Source organism: Drosophila miranda, chromosome 3, assembly GCF_003369915.1.
Source record: "Drosophila miranda strain MSH22 chromosome 3, D.miranda_PacBio2.1, whole genome shotgun sequence".
In the NCBI taxonomy this organism is placed as follows: domain Eukaryota; kingdom Metazoa; phylum Arthropoda; class Insecta; order Diptera; family Drosophilidae; genus Drosophila; species Drosophila miranda.
In genome coordinates this window covers 8,892,682-8,919,730 of record NC_046676.1, presented here as the reverse complement: position 1 = coordinate 8,919,730, position 27,049 = coordinate 8,892,682, and the positions used below count along the sequence as shown (strand labels likewise).

The window sequence follows — 27,049 nt, the reverse complement described above, 5'->3', positions numbered from 1 at the left end:
GAAATGCGTCACAATCATTGTAGCTGCAACCTTTAAGTGTAACTATGTTTTGGTATCAATAGATTGATTTTGAGCCTCCACATACTTGTCGAATCAACTAAGATAAATGGTCGTCTTTTCTACATCTCACTTGAGATCGGTTCTGCTTTAATAAAACCCATTTACTTTTCCATAACACATAAAAGTCTGATTCTGAAACATTCAACAATCGCATAGAGCCCGAGCCTCTATTCCTATCTCTTCGGGCTATGCAAGTAAAGTTGAGCTTAGTGGAAACTAGCTAACAATCGGTCGTAATTGCTTCTGAGTTTTACATATTTCGTTTCGGATAGGTTGAGTAAACTTGTAGCCTTAACAATAATATACGTACAATTCTCGTCTGTGTTCTATGAACTGTTCAAATTGAATGAAATTAACCAAATCTTCAGTTATAAGTACCAATTTATACCAACTACCGTATTCGAGCACGTCTTAACATTTACAATAGATGCCGTTGGGCATTTTTCATGCTGTAGAAGAAGAACTTATGTTTTTCGAACTGCAATCCAAGCATTGATACCTGATGCTGCCCTAAAGTTTGTCAATCAACGTTCTTTAAATTATTTCTTAAAAATGAAACAACCCGAACTTGGATATCAGTGTATGTATATTGTGTACTTTGATCGTTTTCTTGCCAAGCAATTAATTTTACTGGATATCGACACATAAATGCAGTTTATAGAGCGTTGATTTCTTCTTGTTAATATTTATTATTATTCTTTTATTGAATTGTGTGATCTGTCATGATTATATTTACTTTAATTTTGTCGATTCGAGCCTATCGTCCGCAGGCCTTCTCTAGGTTCCTATCAATTACTGTATTCTATGTAAATATGTGCGTATCTATGTGGGTTCTAATGCATTTTCAAAGTAGATACATATATATCAGAGCAGAGCTCATCTGCTCGATTGTTCTGCGAGCATGTAGTTTATACCAATGAAGGACACTAAAATGTATTTTTTTACTTGAGATTCTGTGTGGACCTTTAGTACGCATTGACCCAAATATTTAGCAAACATACATACAATAGATACGTACAGACTACATATCCCCCCCACAATTAAAGTAATTTCGCATGCTACGACCCGGTTCTATTATATTTAGAGAGTTGTGGTGCGTAGCATTGCCACATGCGATTTGGTGTTTGGTTTTTCCTCTTCCTTGGCCACTGGATTCTGTCCATGCTGTTCGGGTGGGACCTGTGGCTCCTTTGATATTATGCTTGTCCTAGACGCACCCTTTTTGTCTGAACCGCCATGCCTGAAGGCTGTTAGTTTGCGCACAATGAGGCTGCCCGTGTGTTTGAGGTTCCTTTTTATTCGATTGCTTCCGCCCCTGCCGCTGCCACTGCTGTCATCACCTCTGCCCTTTTGGCCACTGACATCATCTTCATGTCTTCCACTGTCCACCGATGTGGTCGTTGGACCTTTGGTTGTCTCATTAAAAGATTCACTCGTTTTATTTTCTACGCTCTCGCCTTCCTCTTCCAAAATGGCGTTTATTGTATTTAATTCACTGCAGAGGGGCATGATAATTGAATCGCTGGGCTGCGCATCAGTACCCAGCGAGTCCTGATCACGCACTATGCCGAGGCGAGCTGCCTGCATGTCATCGCCTGACTCCAAATTCTCCTTGGAGCTAAAGGGCGAGTACATTTGAAAAGCCGAATGCAAGGATCCAGATTTTTTGGAGTCCTCGTTTCCCGCGCTAGACAGCCTGCTCTTTTTGCGCCGCTGAGAGCCATGCTGACTGGTCAGGGATCGGCACATAAGCGAGAGATCTGACAGCTTGCTGCTACCGTCATTGCTGCCCGTGTGACGGTAGTCCGTGGAGATAGTGTCGGCCTCAATATCGCGGACTGCGGCGGCGATCCCCTCATGGTTATTTTGGTTAAGTCACAGACGTAAATCAAAAGCAATGCGAGACGCAATGTTCTTGAAACCGATGCTGGTACCTGTGTAAACACGGGGAGAACAAGGTGTTGCAAGTGCTCTATTTTGTTTCGAGAAAATCACTCCACACTTACCAGAGATCCGCTTAAAGCGCACCCCATTCAAGGAGAGGCGCGGTAGCTTGCACACCTCAATCTCCCACTGCACCAGGGAGTCAGTGTTGGGATCGCCATGCACGCACCAAAGAACAAACCTTATAAAAAGTTAAAAAAAAAAATTGAATTCATTTATGGAATTATCTTACTTATCAATGTCCGGCTACTCACCTCTCTCGCTGCTCATAGTCGCAGTTGTTCTGATCCAGTACTTCGCGTATCTTTTGCATTATCTGATCGGGCATCAGGGGCGATGTTGTCTTCATGGACCATGTAAAGCGCAAAACACGAGGTTTCGCTGGCTCTTCCGTGGTTGATTGACTGAAATTATATAACCGGTTTAGAATAGCCAAAAGTCTCGCGAACCACAAGAAAGAATCACGTTTTTATTATATTTTCTGAGACAAGAATTAAGCGTATATGGCCTTTCAAATGGCGAGTTGTTTAACTGACCTTTAGATCTGAGCTATTTACTTAATTCCAACTAATTTTAGGAATAGGAAAGTTCTAATAATAAGCAACCCCGACAGCTAGAAGGCTGCATTCAAGAGAATGCCAAAAGAAAGCTTTCCTAAACACTATTTTCCGCCATCAAATCGTAGCAAATGCTCAGATCAGCAGTTTCTGTTGTCAGTGTGTCGGAGATGGCCAATTAGGTCACTACTAGCCCGCTCCATTCGAGAAATGAGAAATTTAACCAAGAGTTTTCCCTATGATATTATTTTTGGTTACTGAAAGCACTCCTTACGGACAGCCGGACAAGTTCCCGTTTATGTCTCAATCTAATTGCGTAAACCCTCCTACTTATGTATTCTTAGGGCGGACATTGAACATGTTCTAACTTCCGGAGCGAGGGATGCCTTCTGTGGAAAGATGGGAGGGGTGTTCCAGAAAATGCAAAGGCGGGAATTGAATAAAATTGAAATGCGTGTAGAGGTTTCTTTGCTCACAAATTTTTCACATCATTTATTATGGATTTATTAAATTATCAATTGTTTTAATTATGCGTTATTTCTTTGAAACTTAATATTTAAAGATAACTACTGGTCGAGCCACTGAAGGTGTCCGACAATAACACGATCTATAGATAATCATCTGTACAAATAAAATGGTCGCATGCACTAGTGGTAATACATTGTTATTCCTTGAATTTAAGCTTATTTGTTTAATTTCTGCCGTTTTATTTTTAGTGGCTACGTGGTATGCTTAAATTGCTAAAAAAAAAAACGCTTCACCTCTGCTCTGGGGCCCTGCACCCAGAGTTGCTCGGCTCTGGCGCAGTTGTGTGGAGGGGGGAGGGTGATTTATGAATTGCAAGTTCGTTAGTTTGTTGGTTGGCTGGCTGGCTGGCTGGCTGGCTGGAGTGCTGGCTGTCTGGCTGGCTGGCTGTCTGAAGTCTGATTGTATGATCCACGGATACAATTTAGTGCAAGCTCAAATCGGAATACAAATACAGTCCATACATACGTACAATACAAACATACATACATAAAACTACAGGTATCGCTAAATAAAAGTTAAGATCATACAGTAGATACACAATTAGCAACTTCTTTTGGTGTTTCGTTTTATTGATTTTACATTTAGTTCAGCTTAGATCGGTTTAGATTTGGGTTTCAGTTTCAGTTTAGTTGAGTTCAGTTAAGGCTAGCATTCAGTGTACTATACTACTGGAACTCTGCACGTTTTCTCTCACTTCGGTCACTTCATTTGGTGATTCCGCTATTCCGCGAGTCCGTTATATCCGTAATATATATATATATTTTATTTATGTGTAGTTTAGGTAGTACTCGTAGGTGTAATATTTAGTAGTTGGTGTGATCCATAATCGTGACCGTGACAGACAGCAACTGTAGTCAGGATTCTCTCTGATTATTATCATTGTGATTATTAGCTTGTGTTCCTTATTGCAATTTCGTTTAATTTCATTTCATTTCATTCATTTGTTGTGTTCTTCCATGCGCTGGTCGCTCCATGCATCGTTTTGCGAACAATGAAAACAAAGGGTTCGTAATTTGTGTTTGTTGTTGCTTTACTTTAAATATATATATGTATATGTACGTTTAATTTATATAAATGTATATGTATAATTAGTTAATAATTGTAATAAAAAATAGGCGCATTTGTGAAATTTTGCAACACAATTAATGCAACGGAACTCAACGTTGTCGGTGTTCATTTGAGGGGCGGCTGGCTCAAAGCTGAACTGGGTTCGGAGTCGGAATTGAAATCGAATGTAGTAATCGTAATCGATATTCTGTATCTGTATCGGTATCGGTATTCGTATCGGATCGGTATCGAAACGACGCGAAGCAAAAGAACCCGATCCGATCCGATCCGATCTGATCCAATCTGAATCGACCTTATCTCTGTACTCTGTCTGTTCACATCATATCATATATCATATCTCTCTGTAACTCTCCGTCACGCGCGTTTACTCTAGGGGAATCGTTTGTCTCAGTTTCAGTTTTAGAACTATTAACAAGAAGTAGTTAATGCTTGATTTGTTAATTACTGGTTTGGCCTAAAATTAAAGAAAAAATTTTAAACAAATTATTCACGGCTGGAAAAAATATTTATAATGGGTAAAACAAATACCAGAAATGAAACCAAAGAAGACAGATAAGAATAAAACGGAATAATGGTAAAAGTTTTGTTTGTTTATTGTTTTGTTTTTTATGTTTCTTCATATTAGAAAAAGAAAAGTAAACGCAATATCTCTTCAGCTGATAAGTTCATTGTACATTTCACATTGTCTTTTTCTTTCTAATCAACAGCATTATCGTATTCGTAATCGTAATCGTAATAGTAATTAAACTGATCATGTATTTAACAAATGAAGGAAAAGAGACGAGTACAGTACAAAGGAGCCTTCCTAGCGGTGTGGTGATTTAATGCAAGTACAGAGTCGTATAAAGCAAACGTGGGATATAAATGGTTGGAAAAACTACAAAATATCTATATGCATATAGATCGTATATGCATATGTATATTGAAAGTATAAATTCAACTAAGAATAAACAAATTATAGATGTGACGGAGATTTCGAGAGCGTAGAGAGGAAGCGACAGACGACAGGAGTGGCCATTTCGGCTCTTGTCAATCAGAGATTTTGATTCAGTTCCGTATTACACGTATTAGACGTATTGCACCTATTGCACGTAGTCACATATGCAGTATGTATGTAAGGTTTGTATTTGTATTTGTATTTCAGCGGTAGGTTTAGATACAGAGTCTTGCAACCGATTCGGCAGTTAACATATCGTATTATTTTTTTTTTATGGTGGAGCAATTGGTTACCGGGCGGGCAGGCAGGGCACGTGCCCGCGCCTGCGCCCGCTCCCACGCCCGCACTGACACATCGGCAGATCATCCCGAACGATTGATTGCCAGTTATTTTTCCATTCATTGTTACTACAGCTGGGCCACGCACAGGCACACACACACACACACAATCATTTGGAGATCACAGAGTAAATACATGTACGTATATATATGGTACGTACGTAAGCTAACTAAATATGAGTAGGAATACAAATGTATTTGCCAAATGCATGCGTCGTTCCAGCCCCGAGCTGGCATTTGCACCCCACAGATACGCAGATCCACGGAACCCAATGGACCCACCAATGGTGGACCATCACAAAATCAGTGAGTGCGTGCCTCTGGTCCGTGTCGGTGCATATGCGAATTCGAGGAGTCTGTTCTTAAGCAAATGTGTCCTGTGTGTACGTTAGGTGTGTTAGATGTTCGGGTACATACTCGTACACATATACATAGTACATAGTACATACATACTTTCATTCTGAAAGGCTTTCAGTTCAAAAAAGAATAAAAAAAAAGAAACAAAAACAAAAAGAAAAAAAAATTTCATATACAAAACATGTGCATATCATTAGTGGAAAAAAAATAACCAATTCATAATTATTAAAAACTCCTCTTTTGCGTCAAATCAAAGTTAATCAAATGAAATCACGACCGAAAATCTTTTCATGCAACCAAATGGGAGTGGAGTGGAGTGGAGTGCATTGCAGTGCTCTTCCGCTGGCTTCTCTGAACGAAGAACCACCCATCGCAACGGTTTGTTTGTTAGTAACCTTATTATATCCTACGGTCAGAAATTGCATGGGTAGCAATGTGCATAAGTAGCAATAAAAGTTAATGGGTAATGTCGGTTAGGTTGATAGGCGCGCAATAGGATAGTTTTCCGTGATCGCCGCAAGACTTTATCTATAGCTTCATTGGGTTCTCGGATTCCCCTCAGTCCCAGACCCAGTCACAGTCTCTGGCTCTGGCTCTCTCGCTATCTTTTCTCGTTTTTTTGTTTTTGCTTTTTCTATAGTGCAGTAGGGTGGACCTTAACAGTGGTGATACTTGATTGGTGAGTGGGTGAACCGACAAACAAACGAACTTGCATAAATATCACGTGATTGACACTAAACAAAACAGAAATGGTACACAGAAATGTTAGTGCATTTGTAGAATGAATACTTAAGACTCGTGGAGAGCCAAATACAGTGCGTTTTAGACGATTATCTGGTAACATATTGAAATAAGCCTTTGAATCACCAGAAAGATGATCCTGTTATCTAAGAGAATTAGATGATTATCATATATTAATTATCCACAAGCTGTCCTTGTGGAATTTCATGGGGTCTCCCATGCAAAATCGAATTCCCAGTACCAGTACCAGTAGCAGTACCAGATAATTTTAAGCCGATTTAAAACCAATTTATCACACGGGCTCTGTCCTCTGTCTTTCTCCGTCTCCCTGTCCGGCTGTCTGTATCATTGACTCCAAAGCATGTCCTTCTTTCATAAAATTACTATGAATCCTATCGTTAAATCGGAAGAACGTTTGAATTGTTTTCAAGATCCACATATCCAACAAATATTTATTTGTAGTCTGCGCTTAATGTGTTTTTTTTTTTTTTTTTTAGCGATAATTTGGAGCTGGCTTGGGTGAGCAAAAACTGTTCTGGACAGAATTGATATGCAGAATGGACTTGGTACAGTACAGAACATAAACACACACACCCAGGATCATAAACATATTTGAATAGTGTATACCCACGGGTGTGTGCGCTGCAGATATGCAATTAAATGATACAAAAATACATGAAACATAAAATGAAAAACAAGGAAAAATTAAACAAACAAAAACATAGTAAATAAACACGTAAACGAAAAATAATAAATTATGTATTTATAAAAGGAAGGAAATTAAAAACGATTAAAGTAAACAAATTCAAATTTTCAGTTTGCATTTGCTTTTCTTCTTATATTCCATTAACTGAAGAAATCAAATTGGCATTTCGAGTGACAAATATTTTGGTTTGGTTCGTACTTACCGTTTGCTAAAACGTGAGGAGAGTTTCGAAAAGAAGCTCATACGCCCCGGATGGGCGGAGTCGCCGGAGGCGCCACTTGTGCCCGAGTATTCCAGCGCCGTGTTGTTTCGAGCTCTGGTTTGACCTGTGGATAGCAACGATCATATCGATTAGCAGCGATCATACTTGTGCAGCACACATCACACGGCACACAGACACAATCTACGAGCTGGATAATTCCTTATTCATACTGATGTACATATTGTACATTATAAGACAAGATCGTTACGATGTTTATATGTATGTACATTCTAGAACATAAATATGCCCCATTTGTCGACACAAAGTGCACTGGGCAACAGTTTTCCCAGTGCACTTTGCACCATGGGATGTCCGCCAGATGGTAGTTAACATTAGTTTCTTTATTTCTGTTTTGTGTTTTGTGTTTTGTGTTCTGTGTTTTGTTTTTTTTTTTTTAGTGGTTTTTTGGGTTTCGCGGTAGCTGAATGTGGACAAACAAATGTCTCTGTTTCTATCTATCGTTGAACATTTTGTGTTGCTATGAATAGTTTTCCATTCGTATTTCCCAAACACACAAAGATATGTACAGGGGAGGCGGTATGGGTTAGGCAGTGGTCATTCGGGATAGGTTCAAGTACAGAAGGCATACGTGGTACAAACAAACGTGCATGGAAGAAGGTGTGTGTGCAACAGAACACGCAAATCATAAGCGATGTGGTGCGGTACTATACCGTACGATAACACAAATTAACATTCAGCTAAATGGATCGATAGTCGATAGGAAACAAGATAATCGACTGAAAACTGAAACAAAAATCGATGCGCGTTTGGGTGTGGATATTGATATGGATATGGCTGTGGGTGTGGATGTGGAGGTGCAGTGCGGTATTCAATCGGAATCGGATGCATAATGAGAACAGTTATCGTTTCAGCTATCGATAATCTTACGATTAGTCGATAGGTTAGCTATGCGGGTTTTAAGTAGCCTAGTTTTTGGTGGCTTGGGTTGGGTTGGGTTTAGTAGTTGTGGATAAAATTAAATTATTATCATTAAAACTAATAAAAATAAGTGAACAGAAAACTCACCAGAGTGAAAGGTTGAACGTGATGGAACATTCCTTGGAAAGTGTCTGCTTGATTTAACAGCCGATGCCATTCTAAGTCGATCGAACAGACTATATATATGTACAAGTACAATACATATGTATGCACACATAGGTATGAATGGAAATCAAATCAGTTTCGAATCGGTTCGTCGGAGTACATTCAAATCCAATGAATCGCATTTCAGGGAACGAATATGTTTTTATCAGTATACAAATGTTGGTTTGGTTTGGTTTGTTTCATTTTTGTTTTTGTTTTTGTTTTCCATAAAATATTTGTTTGTGTAATCGTTTGTACAAGAACCGTTCGAGGGTGAGTGTTTGAACGTATGGGATGAGTAATGATGGTTGGATGAGTGTTTCGGGTGATGAATAAGGAAGGCGGCGCACATCATCGTCGATTCGGTTCGGTTGGGTTTTTGGAGTTTCGTTCCCATCCAGTGGCGATTGTGTCATCGATTTGACATCATTTATCGATTAATGGGGTTGGATTTGTATTCAATATCGATTCGGTTCAGTTCGATTTGGGTATTTGGCAATGGCGACATGGATGTAGGATGGCGGCAGGCGGGTGGGTGTTCAGAACAGCGCGAATCAAGCAGTTTGTTTGATTTATGTGATAAATAGATGGCGATAACCAAAAGTTGATGGTTTTTGTATTTTTTGTATATATTGTATTATCAATCACGTCGTAGACATAAACAAAATGAAAAGAAAAAATAAAAATAGATCATGTAAATTTTTCAAGAAGACAAGCACTTAAAGATACGATTCTTATCAATTATACTGGATACTAGATACAAGAAATCCTGAATGAACATGAATATAGTAGTAGTATGCCATAATGCAGTACGTTGGAAAGCTGAGAGAGCAGGTACAATGTATGTACGTACGAGGAGGTGGCAGGGAACCGATTGTTCCAGTTTCTGATCTACATGAAAGCGTTTGATGACTCATGCTTACGAAGTTTGAGTGCTTCAGATGAAACAGACAGTACATTCGACAGTATTTATAGGGGACTCTCTGCATCCCATTTCTGATATTCGATTATTTCAGCTAACAGTAAGAGTTACAGTTTGAAGAAACTACGCATGAAATAGACACATCGAACATTGTAGATCGTACATCGGAGAGCATATAGTTAGTATGATCAGTCAGGTAGACAAGGTTACAACAGCAGCACAATAACAAACTATTTCAAATCGAGTATAAGTCTGGGATATAAGCATTTAACAGTAACAGTAAATGAAAACGAAAACACACACACAATAATGGAGAAAATTCAATTTACGGGCGATGGTAGAGTCATTCGTGATAGACTGACGAAGACAGACATGCATGAGGAAACGGAAACAACAGAAATTATGAATTTATAGAAACGTATACGGATATTCGGATATTCCGCTTTTGCTGAGTGTTGAGCTGGCTCAGTGTTTGGACACTCCCAATGCGAATACGAAATACGAAAAACTATTCACTTGATCTGATCAGTCTCTTAAGGCTCGCAAAACAGATCGATATTCTACTCGGAAGGACCTCCAATTACTGGGCAAGTGTCGGGCAAGTGCAATTCCAATTAAGGTTTATAGAAGTAGTCGTATGTATGCCTTGACATCGCCGCGAATTGAATCTCGTTCAGATGAATGACAAATTATGCGAACAGATGCGAACATAAATTGGAAAAATAAAGCCAAATCCTACGCTAGTTGTATACACTTAATTATACATAGCATCTGTATCTGTATCTGTATATCTTTATATGGGAAGAAGGGTCGCGATCGCTTACTGTACACCCAAACAACTTCAAAAATACAAATGATCATTCGTAGCTATTGAATATTACAATACAATCTACATAGCATAGCATATCATCTTATACTCGTGTTCTCTAAGATTACTTGCAGTGTGTATGTGGAGACGCTCACGACCCTTGGTTAAATGAGGCACAATAAAAAATCTCTTAACGTAAGATTGGATATTCACTCACCAAATTTGTTCGATTTATTTCGATTCGATTCCAAATTGAATTCAATTCAAACCCAAAATGCATTATTCATTCATTGATGAATTTAGTTGTTGTTGAATTGAATTGTTGAATTTTTGTTTGTTTTTGTTCAGGTTTTCAATTTGCATTACGATTACGAACGAAAAGGTAGTAGTAGTAGTAGTAGAGTAATACAATAATTGGGCGAGCGTCGATAGGAAGGCGAAGAAGGTTGTTGCAGATTCAGATTCAGATTCGTAGGTGGTTCAGGTGGTTGGTGGCGTTATTTGTAGTTGCGGATATAGAACGTCACAGAGAATGGATGTACATATGTGGTAGTGTAGTAGTTATCAAATTAGACATTTTGTTTGTAAACAGACAATGTTTAAAATTGTAAAAAACATGAAAAGATAAGAGATTTACATTATTCAATTGATCAAATGGTAAATACATCGAAAAAAGGATACAAACGAATAGAGAACCAAACGAGAAAAGGCCAATACTACAATACTAATAATAGGAGAGTCAATCAACAGTAATAATATTCAAACGAAGTACTTTGAAATTATATATAGATATACAAACAGATATATATATATATATATGGAGGCTAGATCCACATGATCAAAGACCCCAGGGCGCGCTTAAACAAACATAGGTTAAACCACACTGTGGGTAGGTATCGTTCCAATCCTAATCTGAAATATCTATAAGGAACCATGTGACAGACCATGTGTACTACTTGCGACAGCCGAGTCTCAGACAACACGCACAGCACGAATTATTTAATTCAATTTTGATTTTCGGTTTAAATATTGAGTGGTGAGAATTATTGGCAGTCTCTGGGATCCGGTTCGCTCTAATTGACTTGCTAATGGGTATTAATTTGCCGACAGGGGAAAAGGGAAACGATGAAAGTCACATCTAAATCAGACTAAATTATTGATTATGATTCGAGAATCTTTTTGAGGAATTGTATATAGCAGCGGTGGGCAGCAGTCCAATAACAAAGGGTAAAACAACAATTATCAGCGAAACTCGTCATGCACACGACTTGTCATATAGGTTGTTTGTTCGGGTGTACATGTAGAGTTCAGCATCATGTGGGAGCGGTTATGAGCAAGAACAAGCCCACCGCAAAACGATTGCCTATCAACCCGCTGAGGTACTTTAACTCTGGGTATCTGGGTGGATTTTCTATAAATTTGCTAATTATTGTGGAAGAATTGGATTACATCGGCTGTACATATGTATGCATGTAGATGAAGGTGTATATGTGGGTGCTTTCGGTATAGTTTTAATATACTGGAAACTACATCTATAGAGCGCTTGGCGACTGATATGGAAACTATGATATATGGAGGTGAGACGTCGAAATGAATGTCCAAATGCACAATAATTCTCCCAAAGAAATCAAATGGCAGCCAATCTTTGAAATGATAAGAAGTAATTGAGTTTCAAATAATCCGATAATCAAAGTAACAAAATGTTGTATACAGTTTTTGCGGTTTTTTGTTTGTTAATTAGACAAGTGTATACCTCGTTCCGAGCGGGTCATTCGAGACTGAGACGCATCCGTCTGTGGAGGGGCGAGGGCTCGATACAGACGCGCTTTTCGTATGACCTTTTCCAGCGGGAGCTGCCGATCCGCTGCTGGTTACGTGCATAGTGGTGGTAGAATCGTAATCGTAAATAGGTTGTAGGTATCGGTATGTATTGCTTGTGGTTTTGATTTGGTATTCTTACGATGGGTTAGGGTTTTTCGATTTTCGGTTTGAATGGAACCAAATGAAACGAACGGGAAATCAAAATTAAAACAGAATTACTTTTGAAGTGTGCTATCTGCACGGCAACTAAAGAGAACAGAACTGAACTGTGCGTGACGGTATACAATTATGTTTCTATTGGGTTTTTTGTTTTTTTTTTTTTGTGGAGTTGTCGCCAATTCCACGCCACTGTATGACTTCCTCTACGGCTCTGCACTCCTCTGGCCAATGCAGACTAAATGCTTTCTAGGCCGAGACTTTCCGTGAACGGAAACCGTGCACAAACCAAAGACAAAACTATAAAGGACAGGCTCCACGATCTAACGACGAACTGAACAACTAAATGTGCCTGCCAAAACGAGGGTATGACAATGCAAACAATAACCGGGATTCGAAACAGCAGTAAGGAAAACTAATGCAGCATAAGAAAAAAAGACACTACTGCCGCCCAGGGCAACGGGCAACGGGCAACGGGTGGTATAGTTGGCAAGTTCCGGTCTCACGTACTTTGTCTCTGCAGGGATAACGTTGGTCTTCTCCGTCGACGAGGTCTTCTCGTAGAGCGTGGTGGAGCGGCGTGGAATGATGCCACTGGTGCCGCTCACCGTGCGATTGCCGTTCGTCGGATCATACTTCGTTGCCGTACGCGGCTTGGCGGGACTGTTCAGAGCTGCAAGAAGATTAAAGATGGATGGTTAGATGGATGTCCGTCTGTCCCTATTATGCATTAGGCATAATAATCCTCATACTTGTGTCTGTCGTGGTGAGCATCTTTTGGGTAGCCGAAGCTGGTCTCTGGCTCTGTGCTGCCAAGCGCGCCGTGTTCTCCTTAATCGTGGCCGAGTCGATGGTATTCTGGCGCTTGAAATTGCTGCCACTGCAATAGAAAATGATAAAATTTCAAGCAATTGGCGAGGCCATCATTAGCATATGCCACTTACACTGATGCACGATCCGCCGCTGTTCCTGCAGCGTTGTAGTTGTTGCTTGGGTTGACCGCACCCACAGCCCCCGCTGCGGCCGCCACAGTTACGGCTGCATTTGCCGGTCCGGTGCCTGCGATGAGAAAGATCGGATGTTCTGATTAGCATGGGTCGCTTTATATACGATAAATGGTTAGTCCCTTTACGGGACTTACGCAATGTTTCCGCACCAGACGAGGCCCGACGACTAGGCTTAGTGCTAGACGCAGATATGCTCCTGTGGACCCCTCTATGTGTTGGACTCTGCACGCCCGCGCTGCCCGCGGTGCCGCCCGCATCATTGCCAGAGATGTTGCGCAGTGAGAGTGAGGAGCCCGACCGCGATCCGTCACTTTCCGGCTGCATTGGAGGCAATTGGGAGACAAGAAATGAGAAAGAATGAGGCGAGATGAAAAGACAAGGGAATGCCGCCACACTTACGTCTGTGCTCTTGCGTCCCAGCAGCAAATACGTTGCAAACACATCATCGTAGCGCACCTGCGAGAGCGAGTTTTCGATCTCTAGTCGGTTGTAGCCCATCGCGACAAGAGCTTCTGTGCATCGCGCGAAAGGACAAACAGTAGAAGGTGTGAGTAGGGTTTGATGATCAATGGATTATTGTAGAATAATCAAGTACATTCAGATATCGCATGCAAAATATCATTACGTTTACATTATATTTGGGGGCTAGGAGCTCCCATACCACAGCCACGATCAGATCTGAACTCTCATGCCGAGAGTGGAGAGCATTTGGGGAGCGTGTAGCATGGGGCGCACCAGCCATAGATTGTATGTATGTAAGTGTAGCCATGCAGCGAGCAAAACAAACGGTATTTAGCTATGGATCATCACCAGACCAGATTGATATTCGGCTTGCAGCAGACCCCAAACCGGACTCAATATTCAGAGCTTTGCACTTGGTGTGGAACGCCTCGACTCGCATTGAAAGAATACCACGTCAGTTCTCACTTCTCGGAGAAATCAATTTATTTCCCATATTTATACACCGAAAAACATTTACTACAGATTGTACAGAAGATGCGTTAAAAGAAAACGAAAAACGAGAAAGAAAAACCAAAGAAAAGGATAAAACCAATTTCGTGTCAACATTCAACACTTTCCGTTCTCTTGAGCTCGTTTGGCATTCGCCTCCTCCCGGTCGGTCTGTTGGAGCAGAGGCAGAGGCAGAGGCAGAGGGAGGCAAGAACAAGTGGGAAATAGAACAGAGATGAATTGGGATTAATGCGTGGGGCTGTCTGCTGTGGCGTAGATAGCCACGCTATGTGTTTCTCCAAACGGGATTGCATACATTTTGGGGTGGTTTCCGTTCGTCGATCAGAAAATTCACCATCAACATCAAGTTGTAGGCACTACGGCGAATCGAGAGCGAACCTTTGACACCGGTTTGTGGTCCCGCAGCTTTGTGAGTGAGAATTTACAAAACGAAAATCAAGATCGAGGAGGCGTCACTTGGCATCCTCCCATCGCTTTGCCAGAGCCAATACACCTCAGGGGCTCTGGTGCCGCAATGGGGGGGATTCACATCCGTGAATCGATTACAAACTACCAAATTATAAAACCGAAACACAACAACAGTTGGGTAAAGATATTAGTAATATTACATTGCAGATACATTGATAAGAGAGTATAACAGAAGATAAATTGGCAGGCAAAAGGCAAAACTCGACTCCACACATACACAAATCGTTAATAGTATTAGTAATGAATTTTGTATACAGTACCCGTCTTACCTATCCGCTTGGGATCGGCTAAATCGGCTTTTGGCTCAATATACGGCTTGAGCTCGTCGTCCTCAAACCCCATATTCATCCACTTGTCGCCCATGATTGTCTCCAGACTAGCACGCTTTGCGGGGTTCAGTACTAAAAATTTGCGTAGCAAATTCTCACAATCCGTCGACATATAGAAGGGGATTCTGCAAAGATCCAAGCATAGCTATATAAAAACTGATACACCTAAATTTCGTATCCCATCAAGTACCTATATTTGCCTCTGAGTACACGCTCGCGCAGCTCCCTTAATGTAGAGCCGTCGAAGGGCAGGGAACCGCTCACCAACGTATACAAGATGACGCCCAGGGACCACACGTCCACCTCAGGGCCATCGTACTTCTTGCCCTGGAATAGCTCTGGGGCCGCATACGGTGGACTGCCGCAGAACGTGTCCAGTTTTGAGCCGGGTGTGAACTCGTTAGAGAACCCAAAGTCAGCTATCTTTATGTTCAACTCGCTGTCCAGCAAGAGGTTCTCCGCTTTTAAGTCCCTGTTGAATACGAGAATGTTGCATACAATACAATTCAAATGCATTCTAATGGCCCCGATGACGCATACCTGTGTATAATTCTCTTTTGATGACAGTATTGCACAGCTGACACGATTTGCCGAAACTTAACGCGCGCCTCCTTCTCCTTCATGCGTCCGTGTAGTACCAGATAGTCAAACACCTCGCCCCCCGACGCATACTCCATGATCAGATACAGGGTCTTCTCCGTTTCGATCACTTGAAACAGTTTAACAATGTTGGGGTGGTCGAGCATCTTCATTATCCTAACCTGTGTGCCAGAGAAATCCATTAGCCCCATCATTGAGGACGTTACAACAAGGACAACAAACCTCTCTGAAGAGTTTCTGAAGTGACCCAGGATTGAGTTGGGTCTTGTCAATTATCTTAATGGCCACCTCCTTGCCGGTTGGCAAATGCTTGGCCAGCTTCACCTTGGCAAAGTTGCCCTTGCCGATCGTCTTGATCAGCTTGTATTTGCCGATGTGCTCCTCGGTGGCGCGCCATCGCATCGGAGCACTGCTCCGCATCTGCATGTTCGGGGAACCCTGGAAGAGTAAGGCAGGGATGGATTAGTTCAACTCTCTCTCTTTCTCTATACGGGGGAGAAATATTTAAAGATCTGTTACCCCCCGCTAGCGTCTCAGTGAATGAGGCTTGGTTTGGTACGAAGGAAGGGGCTTGCAAGATTGCTTCAGTGGTTTCGGGTGGTCGGTCGGGAGGCTTGGCTTATAGAGAGAGGGTTTTACCTGTGCAACATGGTTGCTGTACACGTTGCTGCGGTTCACCACCGCGTTAGGTGCCGGAGGAGTTGTGCGATGGTGTCCCACAGCTGGGGCAGTCGCCACAGATGCAGACCCCGAGCTTGAGCCAGACGTGGAGCGCGGATCCACGCTTGATCGGCCCGTGTGAGAGCTGGGTACAGCTTCGGTTCGGATCGAGTTGTACGGCGGAATCGGCGCAACAATGGGCCGTTCCGTGCGCCGCTTGGAGCTGGAACTGGCACTGCTCCCAGACCCAGCAGCCCCGCCTGATGCCGCATGACGATGCGACTTTTGTGCCAGGAGCGCTTCGAACTGGCGCAAGTTCTCCTCCCGCCGCTTGGACGACGATATCGTGGTGGCAGTCAGCTTGGACGAAGTGATACCATCCACAACGCTGTTGCTGCTGCCTCCACGACTTGTCGTGGTCCGGACGGCCGGCGTGGGTGCCGTCCCAGCTGGTCTCCAGGCCGGAGCCGGTTGCTTTTCGTCCGGGTGCTGGTGCTTCTGTTTGAGCGTGGCTCGCATTGCCAGCACTGTGTCCGTGTTCTTGGTGTCCGAAGCAGTGCGCGCCAGCTTGTTCTTGACGGCACCAGAGCCGCCAGAGGCAACCGCCGTGTTCTTAGAATAGGCTCCAATAGAGTTTCGGCCATCGCTGCCCCGCTGAAACTCGGAGAGCATCAGCTCATTGCTGTCATCAAGCTCGGCACGCCGTCCACCAAGGTACTGGAAGTCGTTCTCCGAGGACATGTCACTGATGCCCGGCCGTAGGAGGTTCTCGGTCTCGCCGTACCGCTTGCTCTGCTTGCGCATGATCTCCATCTTCATCACGTCCATCGAGGACTGCGACTGCTGCTGGTGCTGCTGCTGCTTGAAGCTCTCCTCGACGTTGTGGATGTGCTTCTCTATGGAGCCCAGGGCGAAGGTGACTCCCACGTCGTCCTCGGCAGTCATCAGTGTGCGCGGCGGCTTCTGTCGCTCCTTGGGCTGTGGGTGCAGGGTCGGCATGGCGGAGACGGCCACACGTGGCAGAGGCGGCTTCGCCTCACGGCGCCGCAGCTCCACCGAACCCCCGTCCCCGTTGTTGTCGTCGTGCAGCACCTGGGCGCTTCCATCGAGATCGGGTTCGAGATCCTTGTGGCTGGGACCAGCGGTAGTCCTCAGCGAGCTGGCAAGTAGTGTTCTCTCGCGTTCCGGCAAGATTTCGCTGCTTTGGTTGTTGTTATTATTGTTGTTGGAGGTGCTGGTGCTATCAGGGAGGGGTACGGTCAGCTTGGGCGGCGCCGGTGCCGCCCCCTTGCGCGCTGCATAGAGGCGGACACTCTTCCGGGTGGTATCGCCGCGGATTAGGTCAGGTATTTCCATTATGCTTTTGCCGCTGGTGCTGCTGTTTTTCTATTCTCCAAAGGTAGCTTCACTTGTAGCTTTTACCTGCTGCTTCGCTGCTTTATGTTTTTGTCGTCTTCTATGCGAGTGTGCGGTGCACTCCACACATGTATGTAAGTACTTGTCGGAGAGATCGCGACTTTTTCTCTTTTGTAGCTATTGTTCTTTAACGTCGGCTGGCCACACTTGCTTTTGTTACACTGTAAGTTTAGATGGTTTTTGGGGGTGGGGTTGGGTGAGATTATTTTCTTTGCTTTCGGCACGCTGCTGCACCTGTGTGGGTGTCTTCTTTGTTTGCATGTGTGTGTGGCTGACATTTTAAAGAGTTTTTCGCTTGAGAACATTGGCTTTTTGCTTCGGCAAACGGGAAAAATTTAGACTCGTCTTTGTTTGTTTTGTCGCCTGGCCACACACACACACACACACACGAACACACAAACACAAACGTGTCGCAGTTGAGGCGCATTTATACCTCGAAAATGAATTAACTTCCATCCGTACATATGTATATATCTAATGTGCACAAAAAATAAAAAAACTGCTGCGAGCGTAATTTTTACGACAAAAGGCGGGCAAGAGCTAATCTGTCTACACGGTGACACTGAAATCAACACATGCTACATACGTGCCAGAAAGAAATGGCTATAGTTGTATTAGTGGAGAGAGCGAGAAGGAGCTAGAGAGAGGGATAGAGAGAGAAACACCTACATAGACGCTTCAGCCAACGCACACACCTGCGCCGTAAGCTGTTACCTGTGCGAGTGTGTGTGTGTGTGTGTGTATGTTGGCTTTTCGTTGCTCTCACTCACTCTCTCTCTCTCTCTCTCTTTCTGTGGGAGCCCAGCTGAGATGCTCTCAGCTCCAATGTGTGTGTCACCCTCCCCTTCCCCGTCACCATCACAATCTCTCCCTCTGCCACTGCTGTTTCGTTCCAAGCTCTCTTTTTCGCTTTATGATTCATTTGCCTGAACGCTATTCTTTCTATTTGGTTCGTTGTTGCTTTAATTACTGTCCAAATAGTTGCAATGCCTGGTATCTATCTATCTATCTATGTAACAATGTACAAGTATCTAAAAAAACGTTTGTTCGTTAGCTTCTTTTTGGTTCAGTGAGCAGCTGAAAAGCTCCAATGCACACACACACACACACACAACTAACACCAATGCAGCTTTTACACCAACACCAACACACAGGCAAAGAGTCGAAAGCAAATGAACTACTTTTTAGACAATTAAGCCGACTTTTTTCACTGCTTTATAACAGTTAGGTTTTATATTTAGATATCTCTTTATATTTCTCCCCTTATTTGGGAGGAGAGTATCACTTTTTCGCACAAATCCCGTTTTCGTTCTTTATTCGCGCAGTTATCTTATCAGTCACACACGCGGGGCTTTCGAAAGTTCTTTCGCATTTGCATTTACCCAGCGGAGAGGGGTAGCAGTAATGCTATATTTTAGATTTATTTGTCTTTATTAACGGCCATCCGTCCCTTCCGTCCCTTCCGTCCGTTCGAGTGTTACTATGACGTAAACACGCCGCCAGCCACAGAGCCAACTACTCGTACAATCAACAGGCGGCAGCGGACAGCAGACAGCAGAGGAGCAGAACACATCAACGACAACCGACAACGACAGCTCAGCAGCCAAGAGCCAAGAGCAATAGCCACTTTAGCCACACGAACCAACAGCAGCAACTGGAGTGCGAGTGAGCGAGCGAGTGCGAGTACTCCAAAGCAAAGGCAGAGGTATCGTAGAATGGCGGCCGTGCCGAGGCAGAGACGTCGGCCTTAATACACACCAAACGAATGGATTCGGTGGGCTGCTCTCTCTCTCTCTCTCTCTCTCGCTACGAAAACACACACGCATACACACAGGCCCCCATCATTCCCCCAAAAAAGTATCTCGACAGAGAGCCCCGTTTTAGAGCGCTGATTTATGAATGTGTGTGGTTATGAGCGAGCGTGAATGCATGCCTGCATGTGGTCATGTGTATGTGTGTGCAGCTGATATCACCTGAGCGTAGCGCAGAGCAGAGACCGTTTGCTAGCAGAGAAAGAGAGAGAGAGGAGAGAGCGATTGCTGGGAGCTGTTTTCAACGAATTCGAGTCTCGGTCTCGGTCTGGAGCTCCTCCAATGATTGACGCAAATCTTCGTGTTATGCAAATGGTTGCTGCTCAGCCTGATCTGATCTAACACGCTCATGCAACCTGCTGTTCAATGTCTATAGGGATGGATGATCATGATCCCAACCACATGACTGCCTACCACCCCAGATTGTGGACTGAAACCAATTGGATTGGGTCAAATGACCCAGTTAAGAAATATGTCGTATAAAAGCTCGAAATTAGAGTTTTTAGACCACTCCGGTTCGGATCATCCACTAAATTCCTGCTTTGACTATCTTGTTTACTTCCAAATTAGTTCGTATCAAACAAGGGAAAAACGCTCGCGAAACGCTCACCGAAACTTGAGATACTCTTGTAAGTCGATATTGTTTTGATCTTATCGATAAGATCTGAAGGAATAATTGTAAGTGGTACCTTCTCTGGCTTGCACAATTCTGTCAATAACCATAATACCTTCCGTAAAATGATATATGGAATGGAAAAGGTAAACATAAGAGAGGCAGAGAACCGAGAAATGAGTTCTATAACTGCAGTAAAACTCCATAGTTCAAATTCCTCAAGAATACTTTCAACAGTCGTGTGTACATATGTGCGAGATTTCATTTGAAAGAAATTGGATAGCAGAAAACTGTTTCCTTACAGTTTCGCCGTTACGGGAATGTCTGTTAATTAACAACCCACAAGTGCAGCCTGGTATGCTTTAGTCTACTCGTATCTATGTAGTGCTTGTATCGCACACATGTTTATATTAATTAAGGCAATTGAATAACTTGCCTCTTAGTCCCCATTAAACTGGGAAAACAAAATTCAACCCTAGGAAGCAGCTTAGACCCTATAATCTATGCAGATCTAAGGATATCCTAGAGGATAGTCGAGGATTCGATTAATGTCAGACATGGGATCATATCTAGAATTTGTGATCGTATGACCTACGATAATTTATTGAGCCCACTAAAAGCTGCTACCCAGCCACCACTCTAATCAATATAATTTAGTCTCCAATATCAGCTCCATTGAAAAACCCGGTCAAGGTCAAGTGTGCAATTAGCAAAAACAAAAGGTAATTTCCGCTCGGATTATTGGGTAAGTAGGAATCTAATGTGGGGAGGGAAACAAAATATCTGAAATAAAACAAAAGCCATAATCAAAATAATGGAAATGTTAGTAAACCAAATCGAAAATCATTTCAATTTGTTGCACGAACACACACCAACCAAAACCGATAAAGTCACAGAAAGTTTCTTATATGTGGACGAAAACAGCGACAAAAAAGTGGCGATTGCGATAAGATTGAATGAACGTAACGACAGGGCAGGGCAGGGGTAGGGGTAGGGGTAGGGCAGGTGACAATTTTCGTTAATGAAATGCTGTGCGTGGGGGAGAATGGATGGATTGCTCATTGGGGACAAGATCACAACAAATGTAATTCCGTAAAAAGAAGAACGCTGCCATCAATCAGAAACTTAAAACTAATTAAACCCCAATCAGATCATCCCCATCCCTCGGGAAAGCCAGACTCTGCGTATACATACCCTCGAGGCGCGTGCCTTGTCACTGGAAGATGTGGTATCCTTGGCCTTTGGGCGCTCCGCCTTACTGGTGGCCACAATGGGCAGTCCACCGTTCTCAATCATTGTCACCACAATCTTGTTGTTCCGGCTCCCCAACGGTCCCCCGCCGGAGGAGGTGCCGTACCAGGCATTGCCCTGCTTAGAGCTTGCACCCGCTGCCGTGGTCGCCGCAAGGTTCTTCTGGCGCATGGCGTTCGAGAGTCGCTGCTTCCGGTCCAGGCGAGCCTCATCCTTGTCCTTTTGCAGCTTGGCAATGGTGGCAGGAGTGTGGCTCTTGGAGCGCTTGAGAAACTTCATCAGCTGGCTCTTCACATTGGTGGCTGCGCTGGCACTGGTGGCATCGGGGCCGCCCATGTCCTCGGCCCGGGAGGAGCGACGCGAGATCTGCGCCTTGGTGGGCACCTCGAGGCGCCGGAACACCCCATCCGCCATGCGGACAAAGCAGCCCTCGGACATTTTGTGGAATGAGTCCGAGGGCAGTTTGTGGAACTCTCCGTTGGGGCCGCGGAAGTAACAGTGGTCCGTCCGGTGGTATCCGTCGCCTACAATGTAGAACTCGTTGCGGTTCTCTTTGGGAGCAGCCACCGACTCCGCGGCCAGGTCGTCAGTCTTGGCACTACGGTCCACCGGCACCTGGAAGGCCATCAGGTTGGTGCTGCTGCTGGCCGCCTCTCCAGGTTGCGGCACTACCGACCCGTTGATATCCTCCACTCCTCCTTGGGCGGCACTCGACGAGGCAGCCGGCTGGAGGGGCTTCAGCTCACTGATCGTCACTGGCCGGCGCTGGGGATCGCCCATGTTCTTGCGCATAATGCTGCCATTGCGCAGCAGGGAGTCGCGCAAGAGGGAGAGCTCGTCCTTGCGTAACGGCTGCACCAGTGTTGAGTAATGTTTCGACGATGTGGACTTGCGGCCCGATGTTCGGCGGTTGCCAAATTGTGATGTTGCGCCGCCAGTGCCAGTGACGGTGGCGGGGACGAGGAGCTCCTCTTTATTGTTGTTATTGTGGCTGCTCGAGTGGGTCTGGCGGTGACTCGAGGTCTGGCCCATGATGGGAGCTTGGTTTCTTTGTTAGCCAACTGATTCTCGAAGGTATGGTCTGGTCTGCTGAATGGATGTTTACGGCTTACGGATGATCGCTGTCGTTTGTTGTTGCAGTTTTTGTCCCAATTCCAATGAAACAGTGACACATATTCCTCTTCCCGGAGATGCAATGTCCACCAAACAGTAATAGTATTCCGTGTGTCAGCATTGAGAGCCCTTTTCCAGATTTTTTTTATATTTATACTATAGTTGGGGTATTGTACATATGTATACACGAAGTGGATATATGCACGAGTATTGTGTTGTATTGTATTGTATGATAAATTTGTTCGTCGGTATGGCACAATCACGAGGCGGTCGTAGCTTTGTCGCTGCGACTTTTCAAAAGTTCATCTTGTTTAAATTCTATTAGAGGATTAACAGCACAAATAAATGAGAATTGAAGCGAGTCTCAGTTCCAGTCGTAGTCTCATTCCCATTCACAGTCACAGTAACCAGTAACAGCTATAGTCACAGCAAAATAATCTGGTCTTTATTATTCCTGTCTGATCCGCCTCTTATATACGAGTGTATGCACATTCTATTTACATATCTAGATTACCTTCCTGTATACCAGAGCAAAGAGAGAGAGGGCAAAGCGTAAAAGATAGAACGGGAGGGGGAGCTGCTTGCTCTTATCAGTTATCGCACTTTACATATCCGTATCTGTGTGTACAAGACGCATTCTTGATAATTTCCACTGTCGCCTAAATACGATCCACACGGCAGCAGAAGCAGCTTCAATGTCTAGTGTGGATCGTAAGCCTCGGCACGCCCGAACCGAAGGCGAAAACGTAGATGCAGAGAGTAGATGACCAACAACAACAAACTACTGTCATACTGGCGAACGCAGAGACACAGAGAGGGAGAGAGACAGCGAGACACCGATGAAGCCCCACACGTTGGGGGCAAAAGCTATTTTTGTTGTTCCCTCCCTCCGTACCCTTCTCTATCTATCACTGTATCTTGCTGCTGCTGTTGCTTCTGCTAGTTACCTCGTTTACGTTGTTTTTAAAGCGTTACTTGTTCCCACATACACATACAAACACACACATACACGCAAAACACACTAGCTTTCCGCTGTTGTCTGTATATCTCTCTCTCTCTCTCTCGCTCTCTCTCTGTCGCAGCACTGTATGTGTTTCTGTGTGTAGGAATTTGTTCATATTTCATTTTCATTCCGCTTTCGTTCTTTTAGCTTGCTCTCTGACTCTTGCTTTTGCTCTTGCTCTCTCTCTTGCTTGTTGCACCATGCCACTTTTTTATACTTTATAATTAAATTAACTTATCATCCCAATTGGCTTTTCTTATTGAATCTGCGGCGATGAAGTGGCTGTAAAGCTACTTTCCAGCTGAATATACTCATTCCACTGGAATCGTTGCTTGTTATTGCCCTGTTGGTTTTTTTTTTTGCTCTGCTCTAATCTCTTTCTCTCTCGCACACACACACTGGCATACATTTAAAATTTATAAATTAAACACTATTTAACCGAATTTATTTTTAAACAAGTCCGCACGTGCGTGTGTGTATCTGTGACGGCCCACCCTTAATCCCACCCTCTCCTGGCCGCTGTCCTGTTGCCCTTGATGTCATTTCAAGCCCCTGTCCGGCACAGTCGTAATACCTATTGTAGTTATGTATGTATATATGTATGTAGCTCTACCGCGGATGCTGTCGGATTACTCTTGCCACTTGGGGGAGATCGCTGACTAACTGCGCAGCCACTAACCGGAGAGCGCAGGCTGCTGCGTTTCGTTTTGTATTTTTATTTTTTTTGCAATATTTTTTTGACGTAACGCCCGCCGTTACCCTTGTGCTCGGCGCGATAACAGTCACAATGGCAAACGCGTAGAGTCGAATAATATAATGCAAAAAAGTTCCAGTCAAATCATCGCTGGGCGATAACCACCACGATATCGTCGGATCGTCGTCGGGGAAGGCAGCGACGATACGCGACGGATAATAACAACAACGACGACGCGGCGCGGCGCGACAATAGTGACCACACGATTGAAGTGGAACTTAATACTAAAACAAGCTTTCGACCATCGCTTGTATCTGTGGCCTGGCCTGTGGTTGTGGAGGCGACTCGACTGTCTGTTGCTCGTACTGTTATTATTGTGGCGAGCTTCGGGCTTGTTTGTGTTTCGCAAAAGTTCTGCAGCGGGGCTTACTCAGAGCGGCTGTTCGTTCGTCCAATGTGCAAAGACAGCCACGACACACCCTACACATACACACACGCACAGTCTTCGGAGACGGACGCAGGTAAACTGCAGGTGATTCACAACGCAAACGTGTGTGTAGCATGCTCACGCATACACTGCTATTAATGCGAGTATAAGATATTCGTAGCAGAGATAGAGAAAGAGAGAGAGCGATAGCGATAGCGCGATACCAAGAGAGAGGAAGCTTTGGCATGCTTCACACGGATCTTCAGCATAAGTTTGGCTTGGCTTCCATACAAGAGCGGATTGGAACTTGCGAAAGCTTTGTTGCAATCGAAAAATGTGAATGCCAAAGAAACGGATAGATTCTAGTTTTTCACGAACCGAACCCACACCACCTATCGCGTATCGTCATCGAAAAAGTCAGCTTGTTAAGCTTATTTATTCGCATTTATATACTTATGTATGTATGTGTTGTGTGTTTTGTGTGTGGTCGTGTTGGATAAAGCACACCAAATGGATATCAAAACAGTTACATGTTTTTGCTGCTCTCTGAGAGTGCCGTAGATCGCCTAGCTAGCCGTAGCTTTGCCTGCGATACAGCTGACGATTTGAATACAATAAATGTGGTTCTTGAATGGACGAGGTGTGCATTTTTTTATTGACTCACTTGTTATATTTTCCGAGTATGCCATTGCGAATCTAACTCAAAGTGGTTTAAAGATTGTTTGGTCTGCGATTTATTTGCAATTAGCAAGTCTACATATTGTACAAACAATCTTTTGTGGATATTTATTAACTTATGTACATATGTCTATTTACAGCTGCGGCCCCAGCTGGCTATTGATCTCACAGTTGCCTTTCCATTAGCAGCGAGGGAACCGATAATATACCTACACCCTACACCTTCGTAAAAAATTTTAATCTTTTCAAACTTTCAATTTGAAACTTGAAGAGGTTCTACTGCAGTTGGTCAACACAATTGGATATTAACCAACACTGGTCTTAATTTTTTTTTTTTTTTTTTTGAAGCTAGTTTTTTTATGTCTGTTAACATTTAATTATTCCAAACACTTTTCTGCTTAATTTGTAATCCTTCCCAGCATTGTCAGTGAGATTGGTAGTAAATTCTCAATATTGTTGTCAAGAAACAGTGAAAGTAATCCCAATGCATTTCAATTCCCATTTCCCAGTATTTTAATTTTGAAGAGCTTGTTAATGCAGCTGAAATATGATTATAGGACACCAGAGAACATATACGAGTACTATTTGGTAATGAGTTCACAAGGGCCTCGCCTCAATGGACCCGTACAGTAGACAGTTTTTCCCAATCTGTGCCGAATGTTCCATGATACATTCACAAATGATTAAATCCGACAAACCCAATCGATTGTTCTACTCATACAAGTAGGTAAGATATATTCCGCCTCCCAACGAGAGTACAGGACATTTGACTTGTAATAAATCAATTAGACACTACAGGGAATGACCCAAGCCAATGATACTCTGAGTAACAGGGAGAAGGTCGAACGAGTAGATGGATTCTGGATGCTAGTGAACATGTGTAGTTCTGGACGGGTAACAGATACAGCTAAAGCCACAGAAAGATACGCAGATCATTTGGGGGAAGGGACTCACCTTGGCGGATGCGGTTCGCTGCTTGATGGCAGAGGCGTGAGCAGAGTGTGTGCTGAGAACGTTCTTGTTGACGGAGGAAGGCACGGCCGAACCCACGCCGGTGCCTGAGTTGTGGTGGTGGTGGTGGTTGATCGCGGAGGCCGCCACAGTGGCGTTATTGCTTGAGAGTCTGGCACCGTCCGTAGTCATGTTGTTGGCCACGTGATGGTGGTGCTGATGGCTGTGCTGGTGCGAGTGGTTTGTATTTGCCGTGGTCGATACAGCGGACACCGACACAGGCACGGGAGCTGGCGTGGATGTCACCGAGCCTGGTGCGGGGCTGGCCGGGACTGTGGGCGTGGGCGCAGCCGCAGGGCTGTTGCTGCTTGCCGCATTCGAGGACGTTACGATGGGCATCACCGTCGTGCTGGCTACAGAGGTTGTCGTTGGTGGCAGTGAAACAATGTTGGCATTGGCGGAATCATGCTGTTGCTGTTGCTGCTGATCCTTGACAGAATGCGAGGATGTGCTGATCGAGTTGGTGGCGTAGGTGGTTGTGCTTGAGACGGCCGCCAGGGGAGGCGTCGCAGTGGCACTCGACGTGGTGGTCGATGGCGCGGCAACGGTGCTTGCGGTTCCATTTGAAACGCTCTCGGCTGGCAGGGCTTCAGGAACTGGCTGCAGTGTGGTTCGCATTGCTGTAGACATATTTCTACCAAATCCAAATTGCCTACGGCTCAGTAATGAGTAATCTTGAGGTCCGTGCAGGTCCTGCTGAGTTTGGTA

At 44.0% G+C, this 27,049-nt stretch overlaps 1 protein-coding gene across 24 annotated transcripts; it reads right to left on the bottom strand.

Annotated features, from left to right (window-relative positions):
* Positions 1 to 628: 628 nt before the first annotated feature.
* On the bottom strand, positions 629 to 26,996 carry LOC117185750 (MAP/microtubule affinity-regulating kinase 3-like). Of its 24 annotated transcripts, none has more exons than XM_033391519.1 (17): positions 24,145 to 24,243; positions 21,359 to 22,846; positions 15,887 to 16,102; positions 15,605 to 15,825; positions 15,255 to 15,536; positions 14,996 to 15,189; positions 13,695 to 13,807; positions 13,430 to 13,613; positions 13,233 to 13,347; positions 13,041 to 13,168; positions 12,799 to 12,961; positions 12,065 to 12,178; positions 8,525 to 8,613; positions 7,439 to 7,562; positions 2,259 to 2,408; positions 2,067 to 2,185; positions 629 to 1,994 (listed from the first exon to the last, which is right to left on the bottom strand). In XM_033391519.1, the coding sequence occupies exons 2-17, from the start codon at positions 22,445 to 22,447 to the stop codon at positions 1,936 to 1,938; spliced, it is 3,360 nt and encodes a 1,119-aa protein (XP_033247410.1). In that variant the 5' UTR covers positions 22,448 to 22,846; positions 24,145 to 24,243; the 3' UTR covers positions 629 to 1,935. The 24 variants fall into 24 exon arrangements, 23 of the variants coding, with proteins under 23 accessions (XP_033247410.1, XP_033247409.1, XP_033247394.1 ...); XM_033391518.1 differs by having other exon boundaries at positions 24,106 to 24,198; XM_033391503.1 differs by lacking the exons at positions 21,359 to 22,846; positions 24,145 to 24,243 and adding exons at positions 16,304 to 17,901; positions 18,922 to 20,001.
* Between the last annotated feature and the right edge of the window lie 53 nt (positions 26,997 to 27,049).